The sequence below is a fragment of the Physella acuta genome, unplaced genomic scaffold, assembly GCF_028476545.2.
Source record: "Physella acuta isolate Inbredline_101_S28 unplaced genomic scaffold, ASM2847654v3 ptg000957l, whole genome shotgun sequence".
Classification (NCBI taxonomy): Eukaryota; Metazoa; Mollusca; class Gastropoda; family Physidae; genus Physella; species Physella acuta.
Window position 1 is genome coordinate 147797 of NW_026732474.1, and position 27204 is coordinate 175000.

Sequence of the window (27204 nt, forward strand, 5' to 3'; positions counted from 1 at the left end):
TCCATCAAAGCGTTTAATCAATAAATTCAGCCGCTGAGCCCGCTTTTCATCGAAATACTAGATTTAGATGTCGAGTGTCCATCTAAACTTTTGAGACATCACGTGACTGTTGTGAATGGACTTAAGTGTATTGAATGAGTTTGAGAGTATGTGTGTAGTTGAATGGAGTTAATAAAGTTTTCGATGGTTTGAGAGTATGTGTGTAGCGGTATTAATAAAAGATTATGAATGTGTGAATAAATAAGGATGTGACGTAAGAGAGAATGTTTTGGTTGTCAGGAAGATAGTTGGAAGTTAGTCTGAGTCTTGTCGTCGTCTTGTGAGGATGTCTAGAACTCATCGTCCCGTCTATCGTCTATGTAGCTGTTGGTATTATATGTAATAAAATATGGAAACATCGTAGCGTCATTCTGTGTTCTTCATTGGATAGTCGTCATCTATTGTTCGTCACGTTCAGCATCAACCCGTAACGAAACTCACTTCGCAACAGTGACCTCATTTTCCCGCCTTGACCACTTTGCCATCGATCGGTTACAGTTTAAAATAAATTACATACCAATATCCCCACGTTCTAGATAATGCAAATTTAAAACAATGCAGCATTTAAGACCCTTGTCTATAAAGTTAACGCTGCTTTGTGGCTTTACGTTAAAAAATATATTTTTTGGCATTTAGCTGCGCGGGCTAGCCTAGATCCGAGCTTTGACCTAATTTGGAACACATGCCCCGCAACTCTCCGCGGTGTGCTGTTGACAACTTTGTTTGCATGCTTTACTTCAATACGCAATAAAATATGATCAAAATATATTTATTGTCTGTTTTCTTTGTATTATTTACATACATTTCGGCATCGGCCGATGAAACACGCACTTTTTTAGCGTTTTGGTAGACTTGACAAAATATTAGTGCACGAAAAGGCAAATATTTAACAATGATTGCTTTTTCGGACGGCAATATTTTGAGATTTTGTGGCGTCATCATTGGAAAAAACGACTATCTCCATTTTTTAAAAGGGTCATTTTCCCCTCATTTTGAAAAAACGCGTTGCGATTTGAACTATAAAATAAATTTAGGCTTCAAAACCGCTGTTTTGACACACCGCGCTGATGACGGCACGCCATACCAAAATGCTTAGAAAGCGCATATTTCATTGGCCGATGCCGGATGTAGTCAAATCCCGGAGACTGGTATATAGGCCTATTGGGAAATTTTTCCTAATTATCATATTCATAGAATGATAAAATGGACCCAGATTAATCCTATAATATACCCCATTGATAAAAATATCAAATTTATTATTCTAGGCCTAATAGTTTTTTTTATATGAATTTTCAAAGTTATGTGTTTAACTTGTTATGTTTCATTGTAATCTGCATTCGAGACGTGTGATTGGCTTTAAACTTGCATACCAATGTTGCTATTAAAGATATAATGATAAAACTTTGCACATTTGTATTCAATGATATAGGCAATAGAAGTCTACAAATAAAATAAAAATTAGAAAAGAGGTAACTAGAAATAATGAAGTTAAATTAAGGGGTGTGGCACTGTTCTATAGTGACTGCCATAGGAGGATTTCCAGACTGCACAGCTAGGTTGCTATTCCATATACCACCATGAAACTTTATATATTAGGACTAGAGCATGTAAAAAATACAATCATGCAAGTAAAATAAACATAGCTAGAGGAAAACTATAAATAGTGAACTTGAATATGGTACAGCGCAATTAGACTATGATGATTAACTACAGGCTAATATGTTGCACTTCTTTGTTGCTACTATAAAAATAAAGATTAAACTTTACATATTGATTCTGGTGTTAGTAATAAGAATGCTAGTATACATATTGTACAGGTAATGTATAGAGTTAGAACTTACAAGTCAAATACAGCATAATATGATCAAGATACTTAACGATTTGCCATAAACATTGGATTTGTGTCCGTGTATAACATGGTAAAAATGTTATTATTAATTTAGAAAATTTTGGTTCTTGTAATGTTTCTGATGAAAAGTGTTGAGGTGTGATAAAACTCAAAGATTGACATTTCACAGTATTCTTATTTATAAAATGTTAAGTGAAGTTGACATATCCTTTGATAAATTCTTAAATGACATTAATTAAAGTGTTCATGTTTTCTTTCTATTATAGTTGCCTATAACTAAAACTGTAATGCAGTGCAGCTTATAAAATTGGGCATTATTATTTTTAATTTAGGCCCTTTATAGTACTTTATAGATCTAGATACTACAGATAGGCCTGTCAGTATTTACATTAAGGCCTAATAGTTTATATATATATATATATATATATATATATATATATATATATATAGGATATATATATATATATACTAGCCGTCCCGGCCAGGCCCTGCTCTGGCTTCTGTGAAAAACCTTTCTGTTAAAGACCATTACCTGTGTGAAACGCAAACATAACGCTAACACAACTACAAATACAAACGAAAACAAAAACCTAACAACAAACCCAACCACAAACACCAATACCAACAAAAAAAACGAAAAAGCAAACGAAAACAAACCAAATCCAAACGCAAAACCAACCAAAAACACAAATACAAACCCAAAGAAAAAAACACAAACAAAAACGAAAAAAGAAAGAACAAAAAAGAACCAAATCAAAACGCAACCACTAACGCAAACCCACCTAAACACAAAGAAAACACTAACGCGAACATAATCGCCCGGGGCGGAATCACCTGTTTTAGCTTAATGAACGACGATAGTACCCCAACTTATTCATAGTCTTTTGCACTCACTTAAACGAACGCGCCTGTTTCAATTTGATGAACAATTTTAATACTCCAAGCTTATCCGTAAAATACCTACAACATTTGCACTTGATCAATCCCCGCTAATTATGTAATTATTTTTTTTCCCAACACCAAAACAAAGTAATTAAAAAGTAAATTATTTTCGACTAATGCAATGGTTTTATAAAGGGAAGTAATTTTGTTTTCCTAATTTATCAAAGGGAAGTAAGTGATATAGAACTAAATAAAGACATAATTAGAATTTTTGTAAAAGATGATATTTTTTTAAAACTTGTGTTTAACCATTAATGTCCCGTAACGCCCGCTGCCGCCCGACACCGTTAATGTCCCGTAACGCCCGCTGCCGCCCGCTTACAATACACATAGAAAAATTAAATTTGTTTCATTAAAATTTGGCCTACAATTCCTAATTTTTAACTAAACAGGAAGTCGGATAGTTTGAGCATCCTTTTCCGGTCTTCTAATTTCAATGGCGCTTTTGAAAGATAAAAAATATTAGTTTCTTTCCATCTCAAAATTTTAGACTCATCTGTCCTATTTTCAGTTGATTAAATATTAAAAATAAAATAAAATAATGCCTCTAAACGTATCTAGGCATGTATTTTATGAATTATATATCTTAAAGATAATCAAATTGATATTTAACTGTTAAATTCGATGCATAGTTGTTTAGACAAAAATAAATAAAGTTGACTACCGAAAATGACCTGTTTTAAATTTTCTCCGACATTTTTTATTTTTATTCTGTACTTGTACCGAATATAATATATTCTATTTAATACTGTTGGAAAGCCAGGTTTATTCCCAACATTAAGCAGTAGTTTTTATCTTAATTTTCAATTTCATTTAGACAAAAACAAATATTTTGTGAAACTATTCACTTGATCATACAGAGTTATGCTCCTTACATTGGGCCGTCATGGGTGGAGTTTTGGTAGAATGAATGGGACATTAATGGTTAATGAACATGCCGACAATTATTACTATAATTTGAAAAATGAAAATTATTTCCCAACACTTTCAATAGTAATTTTTTAGCTCATAAATTTAGACAAATGCGCACGATAATTTTCTAACACTTAAATTCATACAATTCCAACGACAAACATATGCATTACATACAGAACTGAGCTTTATATATTAGATATATATATATATATATATATAGCCTATATATGTATATATATATATATGTATATATATATAGGTATATACATATAGGTATATACATATAGGTATATACATATAGGTATATACATATAGGTATATACATATAGGTATATACATATAGGTATATACATATAGGTATATACATATAGGTATATACATATAGGTATATACATATAGGTATATACATATAGGTATATACATATAGGTATATACATATAGGTATATATATATATGTATATATATATATATATATATATATATATATATAGCCTATATATATATATATATATATATATATATATATATATATATATATATATATATATATATATATATATATTATTACACATCTCTAGACCCATTATTGTTTTAGTGTTTTCATTTCCATTTAGATCTAGATGCTATTTTTTTTAAAACTGTTTACAATAAATATAGATTTTTTCTACTTGAAAATGTCTTTATAATCTATTTATCTGCAATTCGTTAATGCTAGTTTGCTAGATCTAGTTAACCTGGTATTAAGAAGGTTAATAAAAATCTGGCTAATTTAAAATTTTATAATTTATTTAGGCAGCAATTAGGCCTAATTACATTCTTTCCATTTTTAATCTAATAATTTAGATCTACAGTACAGGCCTATTTATTTTAAAGCCCATTTTATTGTAACAGTCCAATTAAAAACAAACAGCTATTAACCCATATTATCCCAAGGTCTCAAATTTTTATAATTTTTTGATATGGTTTAGCTTTTGGGCACTGAATGAAGGAATGACTATGGATTTTTTTTTAAAATCAATACTTTTTTAAATATCGATTTTTTAAAAAACGTCCCATAAATGGGACGCTAGCAACGAACGGCCCCATGTACATTTATTGAAAAATAAAATCATTTTTCACGAAATATGGTTAATCACGCGAAAATTAAGCTGTGTACTGATTTTGTATTGTTAGACCAATGATTTAATTGTTTAGGACAGCTAAAAATACTGATAATGATCAATTGGGTTAGCCATACCATGGTCTAAAATGCAGAAATTATGTTCAAAAGTCTAGTTTTCTTTCAATCTAGCATCCATCAAAGTGAACAACACTTGGAAATAAGTAAAGCTGTGACTAGTACATCTAATTATACACACATGATCACAAATATTGTTATTATTCATCGAAACTGTAATATAATTAAATATAAATAATTGATTTTTTTGGGGGGTGTACTTGAAATTTTCAGGGGTGGGTACTTAAATTTCAGGGGAAGGGTGGACATTGTAAAAGTATGTTTTGTATATAAATTCCAATTTCTTCTGGGGGCAGAGCCCCCCCCCCCCTCCTCCTCCGAAATGATGCCTGAAAGAAACTCTGCCCTTAGTGAAAAAAGAGTGCAAAAGATGTTCCGGTCCAGTCCCAGATGTCATCCAGCCATCTTCTCTTTTGTTACCCTCGCTATCCCCCCCCCCCCCCCACAGGCGTACATTAGGACATCAGACATCTTATTTCTAGGGCACGGATCCGTCTCTGGGGGCTTGTATTGAGTGTTCATGGCTCTCATCCATGTATGCACCTCACTATGCGAACAGCTCCAAATCTAACACCAGGAATCTCCTTAAAAAGTTAACAAAGTAAAGCTGGTATCGGTAACCTTTGGAGGGGGATATTATTGGGGCATGACAACTGTACACAGCTAATTCACATTTCTGCTATATGTAGCAAGCCCTCTTATATGAAGAGAGTTAACCAACCCCCATGACTGAATCATTTCACCTAAATCGTGGCCATTGTTATTATTCTGGTTTGTTATAGTTTTAATATCACGCGCTAGTAAATTTACAGCAATACTAAATTAGTTTGTATTCAATGGTATTAAATACTTCAGTAAGTGTAATTGTGAAAACTTAAAAATAAAATGTAATTTTTTCAATATTTGCAATTTTCTAATACAATAATATATAAGAAAATATAGCTCAAGGTCATAATTAAATATCTATAAATACTACTTAACACCCCAAAGTCAGCAGTTAACAAAGTCAACAATTGTTTCACAATAAATAACCATTTAACATAAATATTTGCATCTGTGTTTCACGCTAGTGTCCAATAAATGTGACGTTTGTGTAACAATCTGTATAAATATAGGTCAAGGTCATAATTAAATATCTATACATACTACTTAACACCCCAAATTCAGCAGTTAACAAAGTCAACAATTGTTTCACCATAAATAACCATTTAACATAAACATTTGCATCTTTGTTTCTCGCTAGTGTCCAATAAATGTGACGTTTGTGTAACAATCTACATGGGGCCTTTCGTTGCTAGCGTACCACTTATGGGACGCTTGTTGTACACTTGATATAACGAAGTAGTAAAAAAAAATTGTTATTTTTAAATTTTTTTCAGATAGAAATATGGTACTGCTACAAGTTTCAAATGTATTTTGCACTTAAAATGTTAATATTTTAGAAGATATGCATTATCCTGTGCGCATGTTTTCTTTTTTCCGCCATTTTGACAAGTCCTGCAAATCCGGCACTATAACATTTTTCTAAATTACTTTTTTTCACAAAACACACACAAATTCAATAGTTTAGCCATTTTCAAATACAATGAAACATAATTTGTGTTTTAACTAGTATTTAATAAATTTTAGCAATTTTTTTACCAAGCGTCCCATAAGTGGGACGCTAGCAGAATATGGGTTAAAAAACATCGTATGCGCATATCTATTAATATCTCGTAACCCGGCCGCCATTATGAAATTACGCACGCTTTCTCGTTCCTACCCCTACGAGTTTTATCGCGCTACTCCTCATTGGCCCGTGCTTAAAAACCCTTCAAATCGACATTTCTATTTATCCAAATGGTTAACATGCTATTTAAGCCTATTTTCATACAATTTAGAGGATTATTTATATCTGAAATTTAGTTGTCAATGCGCCAGTTCGGTAGCGTCGGCATTTCGACAAATATTTGCTATTATCGGTGATCACTTTCTGTATCGGACAATGTAAAACGGGAGCTAATTCATTTATTAGTATGTATAAAAGATGAAATTCAACTCAAATATTCATATCGAATACATTTTATTCTTCGATTCCGATGGCGAGAATTAACATGTTAAAAAATGGCGAATTTCAACAAGTACGATGAAAAAGTCAGGATGTGGTCGTACCGAATAGAAACAGCGGAAGTCGAAATGCCTACTGGTATAAGCAATTAACCGAAATAATTATTAAAATTTAAGGAGTCACCTGTTTTTCACATTACTAGTCGCGGGCGATTTTACGTACCCAAAACGATAGATTACCGAAAATCTTCGAGTAGGCTAGTCACTTCAATTAATAAATCCTCCTCAAAATGTGAAATAATTATTAGGCCCCTAATTATTAAAATTTAAGGAATCACCTGTTTTTCACATAACTTGTCGCGGGCGATTTTACTTACCTAAAGCGTTAGATTACCTTCTCTAAATCTAGATCTCTAGATCTAATATTAAAGTTAAGTTATTAAACTAAAACTTCACTTACGCAGCCTCTCGAAGCCGAGATTTCGCTAAAACGTCAATCAAAACAAATGTGAGGAATTCGGATCCAATATATTGAAAAAATATATATAACAAATTAAAAACAGCCATTTTCAACAATATCATAAAATAACACAATAAGCTCTTCGAAAACTGATACTGGTAACAGTAAATAATAATGTTTTAGCATTTTTTGTACATCAAACTTTTTGAATTTAGTTCAAAATGGCGGCTAAACAAAATAACAATTTAGGTCGAAATATTGCCAGTTAGTCGTGCCAGATTTTTAAACCTGAATCTAAGCTAAAACGATTTTTAAGAGTTCTGCTTAAATTCTGATAACTAAACCGTTTTAAGGAGCCTTAAAAATTACACTTAACATGCTTTAAATAAAAACACTTATAAATATATTTATATAATATAGTTGCGCATTCTCTGTGTGCTCATTTTTCCCTTTTTGCGTATATTTCCGTTAATCAGTTGATTGGGAACCGATCCAACTTCATTTCGTTACAAAGAAAGCGTGATCGCATGATCGCATCAGTTTATGGAAATACTAGCTGCATACCCGTGCTCCACCACGGTGAGTCTTTTTTAAATGTATCAACTTGGCCACAGAACAAAGCCAAACACAAACGGAAACACAAAAACACAAAAAAACGCAAACACAAGCACCAAAGAAAACACAAACGCAAATAACATGGTAACGCAACACGCAAACACAAAAACAAAAGAAAAAACAAACACAATGCAACACAGTTTCAAACGCAAAAAAAGGCAAAAGCTAACGCAACACACAAACGCAAACATAAACACAACGCAACACAAGCTCAAACACACACAAAACGAAAACGCAACACACAATTCACTCTCCAAACTGTTTTTGAAATCTTTACAAAAGCTGACGATTAGGAGTAGACTAACCCACCCCTCCTAGTAACTAAGGTCACTGATATCTAAACTTGTATGAACTCACCGTGCCCCCAAATACGTAGTTCAGTGGTTCCCAACCTTTTTCGAGTGGCGACCCCCTTTTATAAAAAGTAAGTGACCCGCGACCCCCATAGAATTAAAAAGCCGAAATTAGTATGGAAATTAATAAGCACTAACATAAGATTTTCTAGTACACTTTCAATATGAACTACTCTTGATAACTGTTTTAATAGCATGAGTTAAATTGCATACTATTCACTAAACCTTCGTGGTTAAGTTTTTAATTTTTAAAAAATTTTGTTAACGCCAACCTATGTCATAATAATTATCTTAATTTTTTTTAATCGAAGAATAGTGTTGAAAATATATTCTCGAAAAGGCAATCAATTTTACGTTTGGGTATGAATGGTGAATACTACACCAAAATTGTGTCTGCAGTTTTTCATCTTACTCGGAATCATTCTGCAAATCAAAGAATAACTTGTAATTAATCGGGAATGCTGGCAACATCAAGGGAAGAAGAGAATGGCTAATGCGTAAATGCAGATTCTTCTTTTTTCAGCTCAGAGAAATAGCGATGCAGTTCGTTTTCAAGAGATTCAAGATGCCCAGAAATCGCTTCTTTCAAAATTTTAATTATCATCTCACAATCAGATTCATCTACCACACTGCAGAGTTTCTCAAATTTACAATATTTCCAAGATTTATTTTCTTTACCGATTTGCAGCTTTGATAAAAATGCCCCGAGATTATCATGGAAAGTTATAATATTCGTTCATTTTCCCTGAAGCTTCAGGTTAAGCTTATCTTGATGTTCGAACACATCTGCTAGGTATGATACTCTCTCCAACCACTCTATGTCGTTTTAAGTATACCAAAAAATCTTGTTTCCTTTGCACTTTCAAGAACAATTTGATTTCAGATTTCAATTCAAAAACACAATTTACAACATTTCGTTTGGCAGCCAGCGTACTGTAGTGTAGAAGAGCAGAACCTCGTGATCTACATTAATGTTTTTGCTCAGGTCTTTTAAGGCTCAAGATTTTATATAATTTACGACTTATACTAGCAATGGACTCTTGATGTCGATTGGTTAGGGCAGTGGTAAGGGAGCTAAATCTTTTCTGTTTTCTGAAAGCCCGATTTTGAGCTAAACATAAATTGCGCACCATCCGTACAAATACCCCACAGCCGTTCTAACCCATTTTAATCATCCAGTTTCAAAAAAGGTATTTATTTTCTCCAGGTTATCTTCACAAAAGAGCAACTCTTCTTTGCTATCATCCGCATGAATATAGACACAGACCAGCAACTGCGAACACGAACTCACGTCTGTTGATTTATCAACTTGAAAAGCAAACAATGTGTTATTTAACATTTACGTACATGCAGCGTTTGATGAGATTTTCTCCTATTGTTTTTTTTTTTTGCTTGGCATTTTCTATCGCGAATTCATTTGATGCTTGCACTAATGCTGGTGAAAACTTCCTGTTCGATCAAGTCTCTGGCGTTTGCTACTAGCTTCTTAACGATGAAAGAACTCAATATATTTTTTGGTATGTTCTGAATGACTTCTAAATATTTATGTTTTGTTTCAAATTACTAAGGTTTAGTATACCAGTTGGCGACCCCCCAGAAAGACCTTCGCGACCCCCCTGGGAGTCGCGACCCCCAGGTTGGGAACCCGTGACGTAGTTAGTTCTGTTTGGCTGGGGAGGAGGAATAAAAGTTACGATACAGTTCATGCTATGACTTACAAGACTGGACTACTGTGAGCTCACAGTGACCTCTCTATCGTCTCTTGTTGTATGTGTAAAGGGGGGGGGGGGTACCGGTAGTTCTTAAGAGCAGACAAATAATGGTGTGGTTACAAAGATCTCAGCTAGCTAGATCTATATTTAATTAATTAAAGGTCGCAAATCCGCTGCAAGCCAAAAACATTAATCAAATTATTACACTTGACTATTATTTATGTTTATATATATTTTTAAATTTTTTTTAGTTCTACTAATTTAATCTATATTATATTTATTTCTGTTTCCTTTTGTCGATTAAACTTAAAAAATGTAAACATGATTTTACTACAGTCGACTTTCTTTTTACTTATATTTCAATGGTCAAACAAACAATGGTTTACCCTAACTTTTAGTTAACAAAACTCAAAAAACATTACACGATAATTTCCTACGCTAAACTAAGGTTTTACCGGTAGTCTGCGTAAAATAAGCAGAGACACATTTTTACTTTCTCGTATATGCAGCAGTGAGGAAGTAGGGTCTATTGTAATCATGCAAAAACAATTTGTCCGTATGTCTGTATGTATGTGTGTGAGTGTATGTGCGTCTGTGAACATGATAACTTAGGTACCATTACAGCTAGGACAGGGGTCGGCAACCTGCCTGCCGCTCTTTTGATGTCGAGATGCGGCTCTTTAGCTCCATGCACAAATATTAATAATTATTTTATTTTATTTTCAAAACTCATAAAAATCTTGTTCTGCAACACTCTGACGTTCATAGTAGATTCTCTCAACACAAAAACAAATGAGATTAACTTTGAGCTATTTGGAATGGATGCTGGTCAGAGTTTCTTCCAGGCATCTCTTCGCCCCCCCCCCCCCCGAACGAAATGAAATTTATATAATTTATACAGTGCCCCCCCCCCCCCCGGAGAAAAAAGTCTGGAAGAAACACTGATGCTGGTTCGCTTCAAATTAAATTGATAGATTTGAAACCCAAACATTTGTGGAGCGATAAGTTCACGGATCTCAAGAGCAAGTTAGATGGTTTGGAGGGAACATGCACGTTTCGCTGTACAACTGGACAGCTTTAAAAGAAATGCCTCGAGTTGAGGCCCTTATGTGACGAGTGGAATAGTCTTGCAGGATGCTCCAGTAAGGTAAAGAAGTTGGCTTTTGGAGCATATTTAAAGCTATATATATATATATATATATATATATATATATATATATATATATATATATATATATATATATATAATCCTAATCAAATATCATATATTAAAATAAAAATGTTAGTGGCTCTTTAAAAACTGGGTTATTTGGTCAACAGAACTTTTGGCTCTTCCGTCCCAAAAGGTTGCCGACCCCTGAACTAGGCTGATGAAATTTCAAATATAAGTATCAGCTGCATACACGTGCTCCGCCACGGTGTTTTTTTTAAAAAATGTACCAACTTGGGAACAGAACAAAACTAACCACAATCACAACTGAACATACGCTCAAAAGAAAACACAACACAAACACAAAAGAAAACGCAAACACAAAAACAATGCAAAGACACATGCAAACGCGAAAATTACAAACGAAAACACAAACGCAACACTAACACCAGAGGCGTAGCAAGGGGGGGGGGGGGGAACATATCCCCGGGCGCCGACCTTAGGGGGGGGCGCTAAATTGAAAGTTTTAGGGGGGGGGGGTGCAAATGAAAAGTTCGAGGGGGGTGCAAATCGAAAGTTTGAGGGGGGTGGGTGCAAATGAAAAGTTCGAGGGGGGGGGGTACAAATCGAAAGTTTGAGGGAGGGGGGATGCAAATCGAAAGTTTGTCCCCGGGCGCCGGGAAGGGTCGCTACGCCTCTGACTAACACAAAAGAAAAAAAGGACACAAACACAATGCAAACACAAATGCAAAGCAAAAACCGCAAACGCAACACAAATAACATAAACACAACTTAAATGCAAACATTTAAGGACAGTGCTCACAGTCTAGCCCGGTGCGCCAAATCACACCCTGCTGGGGCGCCGGCAGAACCTTCTGATTCAACTTAGTAAACAACTATAATACCCTAACTTATCCATAAAATAAACAAAAGCCAGTATTTAAAATATCCTTGTTTTACCTACCATATTGCACTTTATCAGTCCATGTTAATTATATTATTTCAATAATAATGTCGTCTTGGACTTCCGCGGAATTCGCTTTCACCTTTTTTAAATTATTGTGATTTGAATTTTTTAAAAATTACCTCCCCTGGCATAATTATTAAACATTTTAAGTATTTACTTTTTAAAAATTTACCCTGCTATTATTAAAATGTGTCAATTTTTTCCTGGAATCTAAGCTATAATATATCTGAAATAGTACTCAAGTTATAGATCTAGATTTTTTAAAAATTTAAAGAAAAAAAAGCACCACTTCCAGTTATCGGAAATCGCTCAAAAGTTGATACGGATCTACGATTTTGATATAATACTTATATTTATATATGAAATTTCATCGACCTTGTTGTAACGGCAACGGTACTCAAGTTATCGTGTTTACACTACAGACACACACACACACACAGACACACACACACACATACACACACAGACATACGGACAAGATTGCAAAGCTACGTTTTTCCGACTCAGAGAGGTGTAAAACGTCGAGATTTGCAAAAAATCTCTTTTTTTTTTTTTGCACGATTACAAGACTTTCTATATAGGCCTACTTCGTCTATACGAGAAAGTAAAAATGGATTAAAAATCGTGTCTAGATCTAGATTTCTATATCCTGAGTTGCCATCCCCCCTTCCGTAGTGTTATTATCTATACTAATAGTTTCGCTGTCTGTGTATCTGACAAGAACGCTCTGTCTGACAAGAACGCTCTAGAGAAAACACAAGCAATTTAAAAACATGCACAGTAATTCGAAAAACGAAATATGACGTCGACACATTTAGCGTAGAGTAGAACATAATCTCAAACCAGAGAGTGCACACAGTAATGTAATGACGTCATTGATTATCGCGTAAACATTGAAAAAAAGGAAATGTTGTCTAATCTAAATGGTTTGCGTAAAGAGTTTCTTGCATACAATTCTTCGGGTAGGGGCGAAGCCCCACCCCCCGCGTAAGAACGTCTGAGCCCCCCCCCCCCTCCCCAACTCAAAAGAAATTTCCTCATCGATACTCTATAATAAAATTACCGCCTAATTAATGTGTCTAATCTAAAAAGTGGTTTTCTTGCAATGGGACGGTAGACATGTTTTTTTTTGGGGGGGGGGGGGGGAGGGGTGGGGGGGGGGGTGGTATGTGGGGGTGGGGGGGTGGGGGGTGTGTGGGGGGGGGGGGGGTTGGTTTCAGTGTTTCTTTCAGACTTTTTCCTCCCCGGAGAGGGGTGGGGGTACTTGAAATTTTCGGGGGCGGGGGTAGAATTTTCTGGGAGGGGGCGGACACTGGAAAAAGTATATAATTATATTTCGTTGAATGGGACGGTAGACATGTTTTTTTGTGGGTGGGGGGTGGTGGAGGGGTGGGGGGGGGGTGGTGTGTGTGTGGGGGGGGGTGGTGTGTGGGGGTGGGGGGTGGGGGTGGTGTGTGGGGGGGGTGGGTTGGTTTCAGTGTTTCTTTCAGACTTTTTCCTCCCCGGAGAGGGGTGGGGGTACTTGAAATTTTCGGGGGCGGGGGTAGAATTTTCTGGGAGGGGGCGGACACTGGAAAAAGTATATAATTATATTTCGTTGAATGGGACGGTAGACATGTTTTTTTTGGGGGTGGGGGGTGGTGGAGGGGTGGGGGGGTGGTGGTGTGTGTGTGGGGGGGTGGTGTGTGGGGGGGTGGGGGGTGGTGTGGTGAGGGGGTGGGGGTGGTGTGTGTGGGGTGGGTTGGTTTCAGTGTTTCTTTCAGACTTTTTCCTCCCCGGAGAGGGGTGGGGGTACTTGAAATTTTCGGGGGCGGGGGTAGAATTTTCTGGGAGGGGGCGGACACTGGAAAAAGTATATAATTATATTTCGTTGAATGGGACGGTAGACATGTTTTTTTTTGGGGGGGTGGGGGTGGGGGGGGCGGTGTGTGGAGGGGGTGGTGTGTGGGGGGTGAGGGGTGGGGGTGGGGGTGGTGTGTGGTGGGGGGTGGGGGTGGGGGTGGTGTGTGGGGGTGGGGGGTGGGGTGGGGGTGGTGTGTGGGGGGGTGGGTTGGTTTTAGTTTAGAGAAAAGAGACAGCACTATCAGTCTAGCGCCCGTTGTACCCTTCCTCAACGGGCCATTTTTCTCGTATAAAAATATTCGAGACAGTTTAGGGGAGATCACGCCCAGTTTATTTGATAAAGTTAGAGATTCAGGGGAACCCACTCTAATTTATAGATGGCCGCCGTTTATGTATAATATATCAAATCTGGCTCGCAAACACTGTTGTTTAAAGTTAATTTCATAATTTCAGGCGTATTATATTATTGATAGATTATATTCAACCATTGATTTTGGACAAATTTTGGTTTATTATTCAGTTATCTATAATATTTGACACAACTAGATCTAGAAGATCTAGATCTAGGCCAATCTAGGCCCTAGGGCCTAATATCAAAAATCGGTAATCTATCGTTTTGGGTACGTAAAATCGCCCGCGACTAGTAATGTGAAAAACAGGTGACTCCTTAAATTTTCATAATTATTTCACATTTTGAGGAGGATTTGTGTTTTGAAAAATACAAAAATGTTTCCTTGTTTCATTTATGTACCTGTTTTCAAACAATTGAATTAAAACTTTTCAATAATAAATGAATACTAGCGATGTTTCCAACAGATGCAACTGTGCTTATTTACTATAGTAGCCATCTTGTTTAAGTTCTTATAGCGCGAGATCAGGGGAAGGCAACTCTATTTTACAAATGGCTGCTGTTTATATAGGAAATCCTGCTCGCAAACACTGCTGTTAAAAGTTAATTTCTTGCCTATATTGATATATTTAGCTATTGATTTAGGTTATTTATTCATTAATCTATAATATTTGACACAAAGATATCAAAATATACTTCTATTAAAGCCTTGACAATGAGGTAACTTTTTCGTACATTACTAGCCGCGGGCGATTTTACGTACCCAAAACGATAGATTACCCAAAAATCAAAATAATATAGATCTACTAAATAAATAAATAGGCCTATAGAATCTAGTAGTAGTACTAGTAGGCCTAAGTAGGCCTAACCTAGATTCTAGTTTCTATTAAAACCTTAAAAATTTCTTAGAATCTCACTGATTGGATTCTAGGTGTACTCAAACTGTAAAACTAAATGTATGTATTATGTAAATGGGTAATCTATCGTTTTAGGTACGTTAAATCGCCCGCGACTAGTAATGTGAAAAACAGGTGACTCCTTAAATTTTAATAATTTTTTCACATTTTGAGGAGGATTTATGTTTTGAAAAAATACAAAAATGTTTCCTTGTTTCACTTATGTACCTGGTTTTAAACAAGTGACTTAAAACTTTTCAGTAATAAATGAAGACTAGCGATGTTTCCAACAGATGCAACATTGCTCATTTACTATAGCAGCCATCTTCTTTAAGTTTTTTTTGTAAACTTATAGCGCGAGATTCAGGGGAAGGCAACTTTATTTTACAAATTACAAATGGCTGCTTTTTATATAGGAAATCTTGCTCGCAACCACTGCTGTTTAAAGTTTATTTCTGGTCAATATTGATATATTTAGCCATTGATTTAGGTTTATTATTCATTTATCTATAATATTTGACACAAATATATCACATTATACTTCTATTAAAGCCTTGACAATGAGGTAATTTTTTCGTACATTACTAGCCGCGGCCGATTTTACGTACCTAAAATGATAGATTACCTGTAAATGTAATGCACACACATTACATGCAACAGTTACAATGACATTGCAAGTAAAGTCAAATGAATTTAATTTTAAATGTTGAATGCTTATTATAAAGTATCCTTACATTTGTACATTGTTTCTACTTTTTAAAAAAATTAGCTTTTCTTTCAGATGTTCCTTGTTTACAAATAAAATATAAAGCATGGCATTTTCATTTATACGACCCCTTAGAAGAGTCATAACTAAAAAATGTGGGGGTAAGTAAAAAGTATGCGTTTTATACTCATAGATTCTATACTTGTTTCAGGTTATTTTTAATTTAAAATTTTCATAGTTCTTTTAATATAGGGCCCATAATTTCATGAAATGGGCTCATCTAAGTAGTTGAAAATCATTAGGCCTATATTTTTTTGTTTTGGCCCCTATATACTATTTAGCATAATTATAGCATCCCTTGGCACATTGAATGTTGAAACTTAAGTTGGACAGCCCATTTCTAGAAAAATGATTATATTGATGTGGTAAACAATCATTTTAAATTAATTTTAGTGTAAAATATTAATAAGCATTTATTCATTGCTCGCCTTAGATTGAGTTAGGTTTATCTGCACCCCTCCTTCGACATAGGCCACTGACAAGAGCTTTCCAGGCATCTCTGTCCTGGGCTCATATCTCCAACTGTCCCCAGGTGTATCAAATCTTCTTGGTGCTTTCTTCAATGTCACATCTCCAGGTCTTACTTGGTCTGCCTCTCTTCCTTTTGCCTTGTGGATTTTAGGTGAAGGCCTATCTTGTTATGTGTGGCCATTTCCATTTTCTCTGGAGGATCTCTTCTTTAGCTGGCAGTTGATTTGTACCTCATTTCTGATGATTTTAGGCCAGGATCTTTCTGAGGCATGCTTTTATAAATGATTGTATTTTAGTCTTATTTGTGGCAGTTATTCTCCAAGCCTCAGCTCCATAGAGTAAAACAAGTTTTATATGTGTGTTGAAGACCCGGATTTTTATTCCAAGCGTTAAATCCCCAGAACCCCAAACATAGTTGGTTGAAAAAATGCTCTTGCCTTGTCCTGTCTTTATTTTTATGTCTTCTACTGTCCCGTCCTGCTTATCAACATTATTTCCTATCCACTTTTTCTAGGAGTTCTTCTGTCAATGATATAGGGGTAATGCTTGATGCATTGACTTTGAGAACTTTACTTTTTCCTCTATGGATGTTTAGGCCCAGGAATGTAGAAAAATTAGCAACACTTTTAGTTTTATCTTGCAATTACTGTAGTGTGCCAGAAGTCCAGGTCATCCAGCTGGTTCAAGAGTGTCCACTATATACTGTTCTGTTTTTTGAAAGTAGGCAACCCTGTCTTACTCTCGTCAGTTCAGGAAAGGCCTCCATAGTCTGTTGGCCATACAGTACTCTACATTTTAGACCTTCATTTTCTATTTTCTTTGGCACCCCATAGTCATTAGTGCCTTAACTATATCCACATTGACTGTCTATTCAGGCTATCAAAGTGCTTCTCGTAATCTATGAAATTAATGTAGAAAGATGAGTTCCATTCTCGGATCTGTTCACTGTTGATGCACGGTGGGGGGGGGGGGGGGGGGGGTTATCACTTCCTTCATATTGTTTAATATTATTCTGTTCCATACTTTGCCTGGGAGGGACAGATATGCTATCCCTCTATAGTTAGAGCACGCACTAAGATCACCTTTCTTTTGGAAGTTTTATGAGTAGTCCCTCCTTCCACTCCTCTGGTGTGTGTAGTAGTGCTATGCTAGTTTCGATATCTGCTGTTGGTGCTTCTGCCGGTATAGGATGTATTCCAGGAACCTTCCAGTTTTTCAGTTGCTTAAGGCTTTTATGTATCTCTTCTTTTAAAGGTGGGTTACTGCCCATACAGAGATCACTTTCAGCTAGTGGTATGTCTTGCGTGCACTCTGATGTTGGTCTATTCAGTAGTTCTTCAAAATGTTCTGCCCATCTCTTCTTCTGTCCTTCCGCATCAGGTATTACCTTTCTATCTTTAGTCTTCACTGGCCTCTCTAGCTTACTGAAATTCAGAGAGATATCTTCTTAATTGTATTGTAAAAGCTGTGGTTAAAATGATGCAACAGAAAGTCGCATAATTTACCTACATTTTGCAAAGTACATTTTATTATTACTAGAGCTGATTTTTGCTAGGATGATCTACTCTTATACCCAAAATGAGGAGCAGAAAGCAATTAAATAGGAAAGTATTAAAGAGTTGTGTGGGGCAACTCTAGTGTATCAAATTAACAAGAACCCAGTGTCTAGGTTAAATTGTTATTCTGGGGCTGATAATAGAAATTTGAAACCCGGCTTGATCTTGCAGATAGAATACAGGAAAAACTATTAGCTCCTGACCGTTTAAAAGCCTATACATTTGATACAAAAGTTGTTGACAACACACAAAGTGACCAAAAGCTGCTTCTCTATACTATGCAGATTGTTCTAGCACAGCTAATTTTAATAAATCTAATTTTCAGTATATATTTGTTGATATTGTTTTAACACCAAGGGTATGTGGACGTCTACTTGGATCTGAACACACTTCCCTTTGATTTTTCTCCCCCCCCCCTTCCATGTTGACATAATAAATGGATGACCCCTGGCAGGTTGACCAGCCTTTTTTCATTTTAAACCTGAGTATGGCAAGGCTGCATGACCATCTTTTTGATAGTCATCAGTTGGTTTATGAAAATAACAAAAAGCTAAGATTCAGTAGACCTTCGCTTAATATTATTAAATAATCTTGAGTGCAATTTTGCAGATCACAATAGCCTCCTCACATTTTCTGCAGTAGCCTAGTCCGTACATAATATTTCCAAACAATCTATTCCCAGGTTACAGGAAATTTTTGCTGGTTTCAGGATCATTAGCACTCATTATTTATACACTACGTGTGTTATTTGTAAATGATGGTAAGTGGAGAATTAGATATTTTATACAATTCTGTTAATAAACACAATCTACCATAGCTTTAATCTTCAGTAATCCTTGTCAGCAACAATGTTTCTTCTAAGGATTAAGGGCATGTTGGCAAAATGTATATTGTGTGGTGGTTCTCTATAATGAATTGTGTAAGTTAATATTTATTTTTATTTGAGTTTTCAATTTAAGTAAGTGGGAAAGGAATGTTTTGTGATAAATGTAAGCCCTTAGAGGGGGAGTGTAACCTATTCTACCTGCTAGTACTATTCAACTATTGTGTGTCAGTTCAACTATGCTATAACTCACAGTGGTTAAATTCCTAACCTTAATATAGATACAAAAACAAAACATAATCAGCTAATCATAAATCATCTTGTCAACTCAAGTTTCCTGAAAGAAGAGTACAAATTATGTGAATATATAGGCCCTACATGGTTATGGAATGTTGAAATACTGTGTTCTTCTAAGGCTTCTTTTAATATGTTAGTAACTATAACTAACAATACTACTTATGAAATTTAACTAAAATCAGTTTTTGTAACATGTGTAATTCAGTCATATCAAGAACACACATGGTACCCAACTGGGTTAAATATAGTTACAAGCACAACATATTTGATAAGTAATATAAAAGTAATTAAAACACTCTACTAAGGCCCCAATCAAAGTTTTGCCAACCATAATGAGATTAACTAAACCTAAGACACACATACTATTACTAACACTATAAATTCAAGCTAGAATTATATCCAAACCTAAAGTGGACTAGTTTTTTACACATGATAACAAATCGATATGATAGTATAACAGAATATGATAAAACACACAATTAAATTACATATTTTTTTACAAGGGGCCTTAGAAATACAACATCACATTCAAGGAATGTGAAAGCAATAATTATTCTTATGTCATATTTGATCAGGGCACGGGTTTGCCCACACTACCGCTGTGCACGCATTAGGACATGCTGTTTGAAAGCCTTGAGTGTACATGAATTACTTGCCGTAATAGTGGGTTAGAAGACACTTTGGTGACCGCCCTGATGTCAGGGACATATTAGGGCGCTCTCTGAGGCCCATGTTACACTCCCACAGGGCCCCTGGCTCGTTTTCATCACCAAATGTCGTGTACCACTGAGTCAATATTATAGGGTGCTCTTTAAAACTAATGTAGTGGCTTGTTTTTTTTCTCAACTCATGGTCTGTCTCTGCACCACCTATCTTGCTAAGCCTGTAACTGCCTTGGAGTTTTGGTTTAACATTCGGTGTCAGACATTCGATGTAGAAAACATGTCCGTAGAGCCAGTTAGGAGTCTATTTTCTTAACCTCTGCTTTGAATAATTCAGTAATGCTGCTAAAAATTAGCTTTTAATAAATTTCTACCCAATTAGGCGCCCTCCCCTTGCGGTAAAGGTAATGTTCAAGTATGTGGTTAGTTGATAGCCACACATGTATAATAATCTCCAGCTTAAAGTAATAGCTTAGTTTAGGCTGGTGATTGACAAGTTTTTATTTGCCTATAAAAATGATACAACATATACAAGACAGTATCTGCAGTGTCACAAAGCACTCAACCAAACTGACACAAAATTGTTTCATACAACACACTAGCCCCATTGTGCTAGCTAATTAACCTTGCTGTTTTCATCTATCTCTGAGGGGTTATATCAATGATCTGTCCATAGAATTATTAAATAATTGCATGAATAGGTATTGCCCTGACACTTAGAAGGAGTATTGTTCACCAAGCACTTGAAGTATAGATCAAGTTGTAAAAAGGTTTTTTTTATTATTTTATTACGTTTTATTTTTTAATTTTTTAATATAATTGTAAAGTGAGATATGTTCCCAGTTTTTAAGTGGGGTTTTTTTTTGAGAAACATAAATGCATATGAAATGTTTATATTTATGAAACAGGCAGACAAGTGTGGGATGTAAAAAGTTTATCTTCTAATAGATCATGTAAGTTTTTAAAACTTTGTGTTAAACACTGCAGTTAATCATATCACATTGTACCATTGATCTTTTTTTGGTTCAACACCCAACAATAAGCTTAAAACAAGTGAAAACCATCAACATTTATTATTTTCTATGCATCTACAAAGCATATTTTGTTAAATGTATGACCCATTTATAGTTTCCACGCTAAAATATTTTACATCCATACTAAATATAATTTATTTCTTTGGCCACTTAGTCCTATTTAATAGCATATTTTTGCATACTCTAAAATTATATTTAAGGTAGAAAAAAAACAAAATATTTTTGGTAGCTATTGATAGTATTTGTTTCATGTATTTATTACAGTTAATAAGCCATCTTCAATTCTGAACAATTAGGTTTTAGTTTTCTTTATAGCTGTAGTGAAGGAGTGACTGCATGCTGGGATTTATTTTGATGTACTTGTTAACCTGTGCTATTGCTCCTATTCTTTCCTGTCACTGTGAGTCTTTGTGAGGGAGTGTAAGGATAGTCAAAAGTGTGATAAAATGACACATTCCTGTATTTACATTATATTTGGGGTGTCAAACTGATTTTTTTAAACGGTCCCAGAGCTTTTCTGAAAGTTGTTATGTCAAGAACTCATGATTCTAAGATAGTGGGCACTAAATTTGTTCATAGATTTATATCTCAAGTAGTAAAAAAGTTACGTTTTAAAAAGTTGCTTTTTAACTTTTTTTTTTAAACACCCTAAAAGGTGCCATGTTTGAGAGGTTATATCTAAACAAGTATATGACACAAACACAATCTTTTGAACTCAACACAAACACACATACACAGAGCGCAGACTCATTTTTTTCAAACCTCAAAAATAAGTAGGCCTACATTATTTTAAAATAATTACATTGAAATTGGCTTTTCTCACTTTTTGATAAAATAATAAACCCGGGAGTGATCTCCCCTAAGCTTTCTCAAATATTCTCATATAACACTACAGGTGATGGCAACTCGGGATATAGATGATATTTTAATCCATTTTTAATTACTTATTTTTTAATTACTTTAAATGGCTTTCAAGAAAAAAAACCAACCTCAATAGTGTGGGTCGACTTTGAAAAAGCCTTTGACAAGGTCTGGGAGCAAGGCTTAATTCTAAAGCTAATAAACCATCAAGTATCTCATAACATGCTAAACTGGATAAAAGGTTACCTAAGCAACCGAAAAGCAACAGTCTCCATGCAAGGAAAAAGAAGTCACACTGTAACTATAAAAAATGGAGTCCCTCAAGGAGGAGTCTTGTCTCCTACTCTCTTTCTCATTTATATAAATGACTTAAATGAAAACATCCCAAGGAGAGTAAAAAGAAGCATGTTTGCAGACGACCTTTCACTAATCAGCACAGAGGAATATATTGGTACCTCAAAATTTCGTCATCAAGAAACACTTGACAAGCTCGGCAAATGGACCAAAAACTGGGGCTTATCCATCAATACCAAGAAAACAACTTATTCAATCTTCACCTTATCAACTAAACATCAAAAAATGAAACTTACCCTAGAAAACCAAGAGCTAGAAAAAAATGACCACCCCAAATACCTAGGAGTCACTTTTGACACTCGACTTACCTGGAGAAAACAAATAGAAAACACACAAAGTAATGGGATCAAAAGACTTAATCTAATGAGGAAACTGGCAGGAACAGACTGGGGAGCAAATCACCACATCCTGAAAAAAACCTACACCAGCTATGTGAGACCTACGTTAGAATATGGTGCTTCGGCTTGGGGCTCAGCAGCAAAAACAAATATTAGCAAAATTGACAAAGTTCAGAACATTGGTTTGAGAATAATGACAGGAGCCATGAAAACAACACCCATAAAAGCCATGGAGGAAATAGCCGCTCTTAGCTCAATAGAAGAAAGAAGAGAATAAAAAATCCTCACTCAATACACAAAGCTAGAGGCACTGGAAAACCATAACCTAAAACAAAAACTCCAGAAACCCAGTCCATCAACCAGACTACAAAGAACAAGTTTCATCAAAGAAGCAAAGAATCTGAAAAAGAAATATGAAATCGAAAATATCATTCCTGAAGCAATAAAAAATCAAAACCTCTCCCCGCCTTGGATCTCCCACTGTCACTTAACCATTATTGACTCAATAGACACCATAGGAAAAAAATCTGACTATGATCTAGAAGAACTTAAGAAAATAACAAATAAACACATTAAGGATCAGTACCCCAGCAATACCTGGATTAGAGTTTACACAGATGGCTCAGCTGAAGATGCCACAAAAAATGGCGGGGCTGGCATCCTTATTGAATGGCCAAGCGGAGAAAGCCTGGAAAAGGCAATAGCCACAGGCAGCCTATCCGACAATTTTAGGGCAGAAAAAGAAGCTTTAGAACACGCAGCAAACCTCCTGTCAGAACACCCTGAATCACCGAATAGTCAGATTGTATTTCTTACAGATGCCAAATCAGTCCTGCAATCCCTACAAAATCCAGAGTCCTATATTCAAACACTTATGACAGCACTAGAGAGGCTAAAAAATACCTGCAGCAGAATTGTGCTGCAGTGGATCCCGGGCCACTGCCAGATCCAGGGTAACGAGATCGCAGACCAGCTGGCAAAAATTGGGGGAAAGAAACCACAACCGGAAATTTCGCTACACCCAAAAGAAATAAAAAGAATTATAAAAAACAAACAAACGCAAATGTGGTCTGTCACACACCCTCACTACATTAAAGACGACGGCTATTATAATTTAACACGAAAACAACAATACATAATCTTTCGACTTAGAACAGGCCACAACAGACTAAATCAACACATGCACAGAAAACTGAAGGTTGGGTGTAGCGAAATGTGCCCTTGTGGCAAGGCCCCGGAAAACACGGAGCACGTACTCCAGGAATGCACTTTGTATAGCCAGGCACGAGACAGACACTGGCCCCAGCCCACCCCTCTCAGGGAAAAATTATATGGGGCACCTGACAAACTGGAGACCACAGTCCGGTTTGTCCACGAAGTTGGACTTGTTGTCTGAATCCTCCACCATATTCACAATTAAGAACGAAGAAGAAGAAGAAGAAGAGAGGTTATATCTAAACAAGTATAAGACACAAACACAATCTTTTGAACTCAACACAAACACACATACACAGAGCGCAGACTCATTTTTTTCAAACCTCAAAAATAAGTAGGCCTACATTATTTTAAAATAATTGCATTGAAATTGGCTTTTCTCACTTTTTGATAAAATAATAAATCCGGGAGTGATCTCCCCTAAGCTTTCTCGAATATTCTCATATAACACTACAGGTGATGGCAACTCGGGATATAGATGATATTTTAATCCATTTTTAATTACTTAAACTTTTTAAAATAGAATATAATTTCGTAGAAAAAAGAATTGTACACCAAGTGAACACCAAATATTATTAGTACTTTATAAATTCACATGTGTTTTTTGAGAAATTGGAAATAGCTTAAATTACTTCCGGTCAACAGAAGTACTCAAGTTATGGGCTTTTGATAAATTGAAAGTAGAAAAAGTTCCACTATCGGAAATCGCTGAGAAGTTGATACTTATCTACAAATTTGATATAATACTTATATATGAAGTTTTATCAACATAGATGTAACGGTACTCAAGTTATTGTGTTTACAGACACACACATACACACACACACAGACATAAGGACAAGATAAAAATATTCAGATGTTCTAAAAAGATTAGAAAACTATGTTGTAATTAATTTTCAAAGTACACTGTGTCAGAAAAGTAAAAAAAATATTTGAACTAGGCAACCAGAAAAATATTACATTCCGCAACAAAGTTAAGTGGGGTTTAGTTCATAGGACAAAGCTGAAAAATTACATGGAAGTCTAATAATTGAACTAAGTTATAGCTTTAATAATAAATATATACTGAAGAAATAAACTATAAAAACTAGACTTACAAACTACAAGCTACATGTTTTTATTTTTTTACTGAACTATCAAGCCTCTATAACTTGCGAACACCAATTTTGAAAAGCTAGGGGTGCATTGTTAACGAAGAAAACTGCCATTTTATTCAACCGGGTCTAGAGCGATTTCAGTGATTACTGTAGTTGTGTGTTTTGTCGAGCTCGGCCTTTTTTTTACCATGCTCAGAAATGATAAGTCAATATAATTATTTAACAGAAAAAAGGACCACCTTTCTAAAATGCTAATAAAAAATGTATATGATATCAGAATCACATATTAATTTTCGAATTGTTTGGTATTTTTTAAAATATTTAATCTATCATGCATTTTTTACTTTCTCGTATACACTAAGTATAGAGAAAGTCTTGTAATTGCAAAAAAAAAAAAAAATCGAGATTTTTACAATTACTATAACTTGAGTACTATTTCAGATAGATAAATGAAATTTCACATGTAAGTAAAAGATCTAATTCTCTACCTTCTTTCAAATTTTGAGTAATTTCCGTTGACTGGAAGTACTAATTTACGCTATTTTCAATTTCTCAATAAATGCATGTAAATTTATAAAGTACTAATAATATTGCGCACTATTATGCACATTTCATTTGGCGTTCACTTGGTGTGCAATTCTTTTTTCTACGAGATTTTATTCTATTTTAAAAACTGTAAGTATTTAATATGGAGTTCCCATCCCCTGTTGTTTTATATAAGAATATTCGAGAAAGTTTAGGGGAGATCACTCGCGGTTTATTTGTTTAGTATCCCACTGAAGGTTATTCAATTCTGCTCATTTTACCGGTATTTGTAAAGAAATATGTGGAACTAGCCGACCCGCTGCATCTCTCTACTTTTCAGTTATTCATAATTTGTGAATTCGACACTACCAACGCTGCCACTGAAAATATTTCTTTAAAACACTATAAGTAGCTCGTTAAGGACGATAACCCCCCCTCCTCCCCCCCCCCGTCTCTGTTAAAGTAAACTCCACTTAGTTACCCGCCCCCCTACTTTTGAAATCGTTTCAAACTAAATTATCTGCCCCTAATAGTCGTCACTAAACCCGGCTCTGTAAACATTTAGAGTGAACCACAGCTCACCAGACCATGTAGGGGTGGGGGTGGTAGGGAGCGCGTTTACAGTTTGTTTTCTAGCGTCTCCCAGAAGAGAATTATATATATAGATGGTCATAAAAGGCCAGCGAGTTAAATGGGAGGGGGGTCAAAATCATCTGCCACTGAAAAACATCATCTGAGTGATAGTTTTCAATCGGTAATTGAAATATATTGTGTAATATCAACAACTATAAAAATTACACAGAATTAAAGGGCTTAAATTTTACTTTTTAATGGTACCAAGCTTATTACTATACGAGCCCTTTATATTGTAGAATCTGTGCAGTGAAAAGCTACTACATAATATATATAGGCGATGTGGGCGAAAGCTGCATTTTTTATGGCTGTTTGACATAGCTAATTATATCAACTTAGTGTACCTAGTTTCTATAGAATATTCGCTTTCCACATGTTTTCTGTCTTTGTGAGTTTTCATTTCATTCTATTTAGAATAGACAGTGATGCTTGTCGTAGTTTGAGTTTAATGTAAATAATGCTTTAAACTAATATTTTTATTATTTTTAAGGTGCTTTCATTTTATTTAGTCTAGTGGTTTTTTTTTTTTTACCCTTTTGTGGCTTTGTATTTTATATGTTTGATTACCCTCTCTGGTGTCAGTAAGTTCACAACAATAGCTTTTACAGCTAAATGCATTATTTCTATACCTGATTGTCAAGAGTGAGATCATTGGAAGTATCCATACTTAAAAACTCAAGAACTCAAACTGCATTCACTTATGACAATTATCCATGTGGGAATGGGCCATGTATCCACATTATAAAAATGTTTTATTTAAAAAAATTTATTAGTGTACAAAATATTTTATTTAGTAATATGCAGCATTATGATTGCTCATATACACACAAAATAGTAAGGACCCATCAGTTTCATAACCAGATTTGTGTTTCTTTTATCTTTACTAATTTACTAATTTTATAAAAATAGATATTTTAATTACTGCTTTGTTTAAATGTTTTTATATGTAGGATGAATAGCCTTTACAAACATTTATACTATTTAGGCAGCATAAATGTCATATGCTTCTCTACATCCATTGAATTAAGATTTTCCCTTCCCCCAACCAAACTATAATTGTTTCTTTCCTTAGTTTGCAATAGAGTTGTAAAGAAATATATATTAATATAATTTTGTGATTATTTAAACAATTTTCAGACCATTCTGTTGCATTCCATTGACTATCTTTGTACTTTGTTTTGCAGCTCCTTGTGATGTAAA

General features: G+C 35.0%; 2 protein-coding genes across 4 annotated transcripts in view; one reads left to right on the top strand and one right to left on the bottom strand.

The window, feature by feature from the left end:
* The window catches only part of LOC131953825 (uncharacterized), a 33945-nt gene extending 26224 nt beyond the window's left edge, over positions 1-7721 (bottom strand). The window contains exon 1 of the mRNA XM_059317195.1: positions 7489-7721. Within this exon, the coding sequence (XP_059173178.1) occupies positions 7489-7610 (122 nt within the window). The 5' untranslated portion in view covers positions 7611-7721. The remainder of the gene's footprint in view (positions 1-7488) is intronic.
* A 6786-nt stretch (positions 7722-14507) lies between these two features.
* Positions 14508-27204, top strand: part of LOC131953827 (protein O-linked-mannose beta-1,2-N-acetylglucosaminyltransferase 1) — a gene marked incomplete at its 3' end in the record, with an annotated part of 33016 nt that continues 20319 nt past the window's right edge. The window contains 5 exon segments of one of the 3 annotated variants that reach the window (XM_059317204.1): positions 14508-14561; positions 16154-16239; positions 18848-18925; positions 20856-20900; positions 27189-27204. The exon segment at positions 27189-27204 is cut by the window's right edge and continues 93 nt beyond it. In XM_059317204.1, the coding sequence (XP_059173187.1) occupies positions 16185-16239; positions 18848-18925; positions 20856-20900; positions 27189-27204 (194 nt within the window). 3 annotated transcript variants of the gene reach the window in all.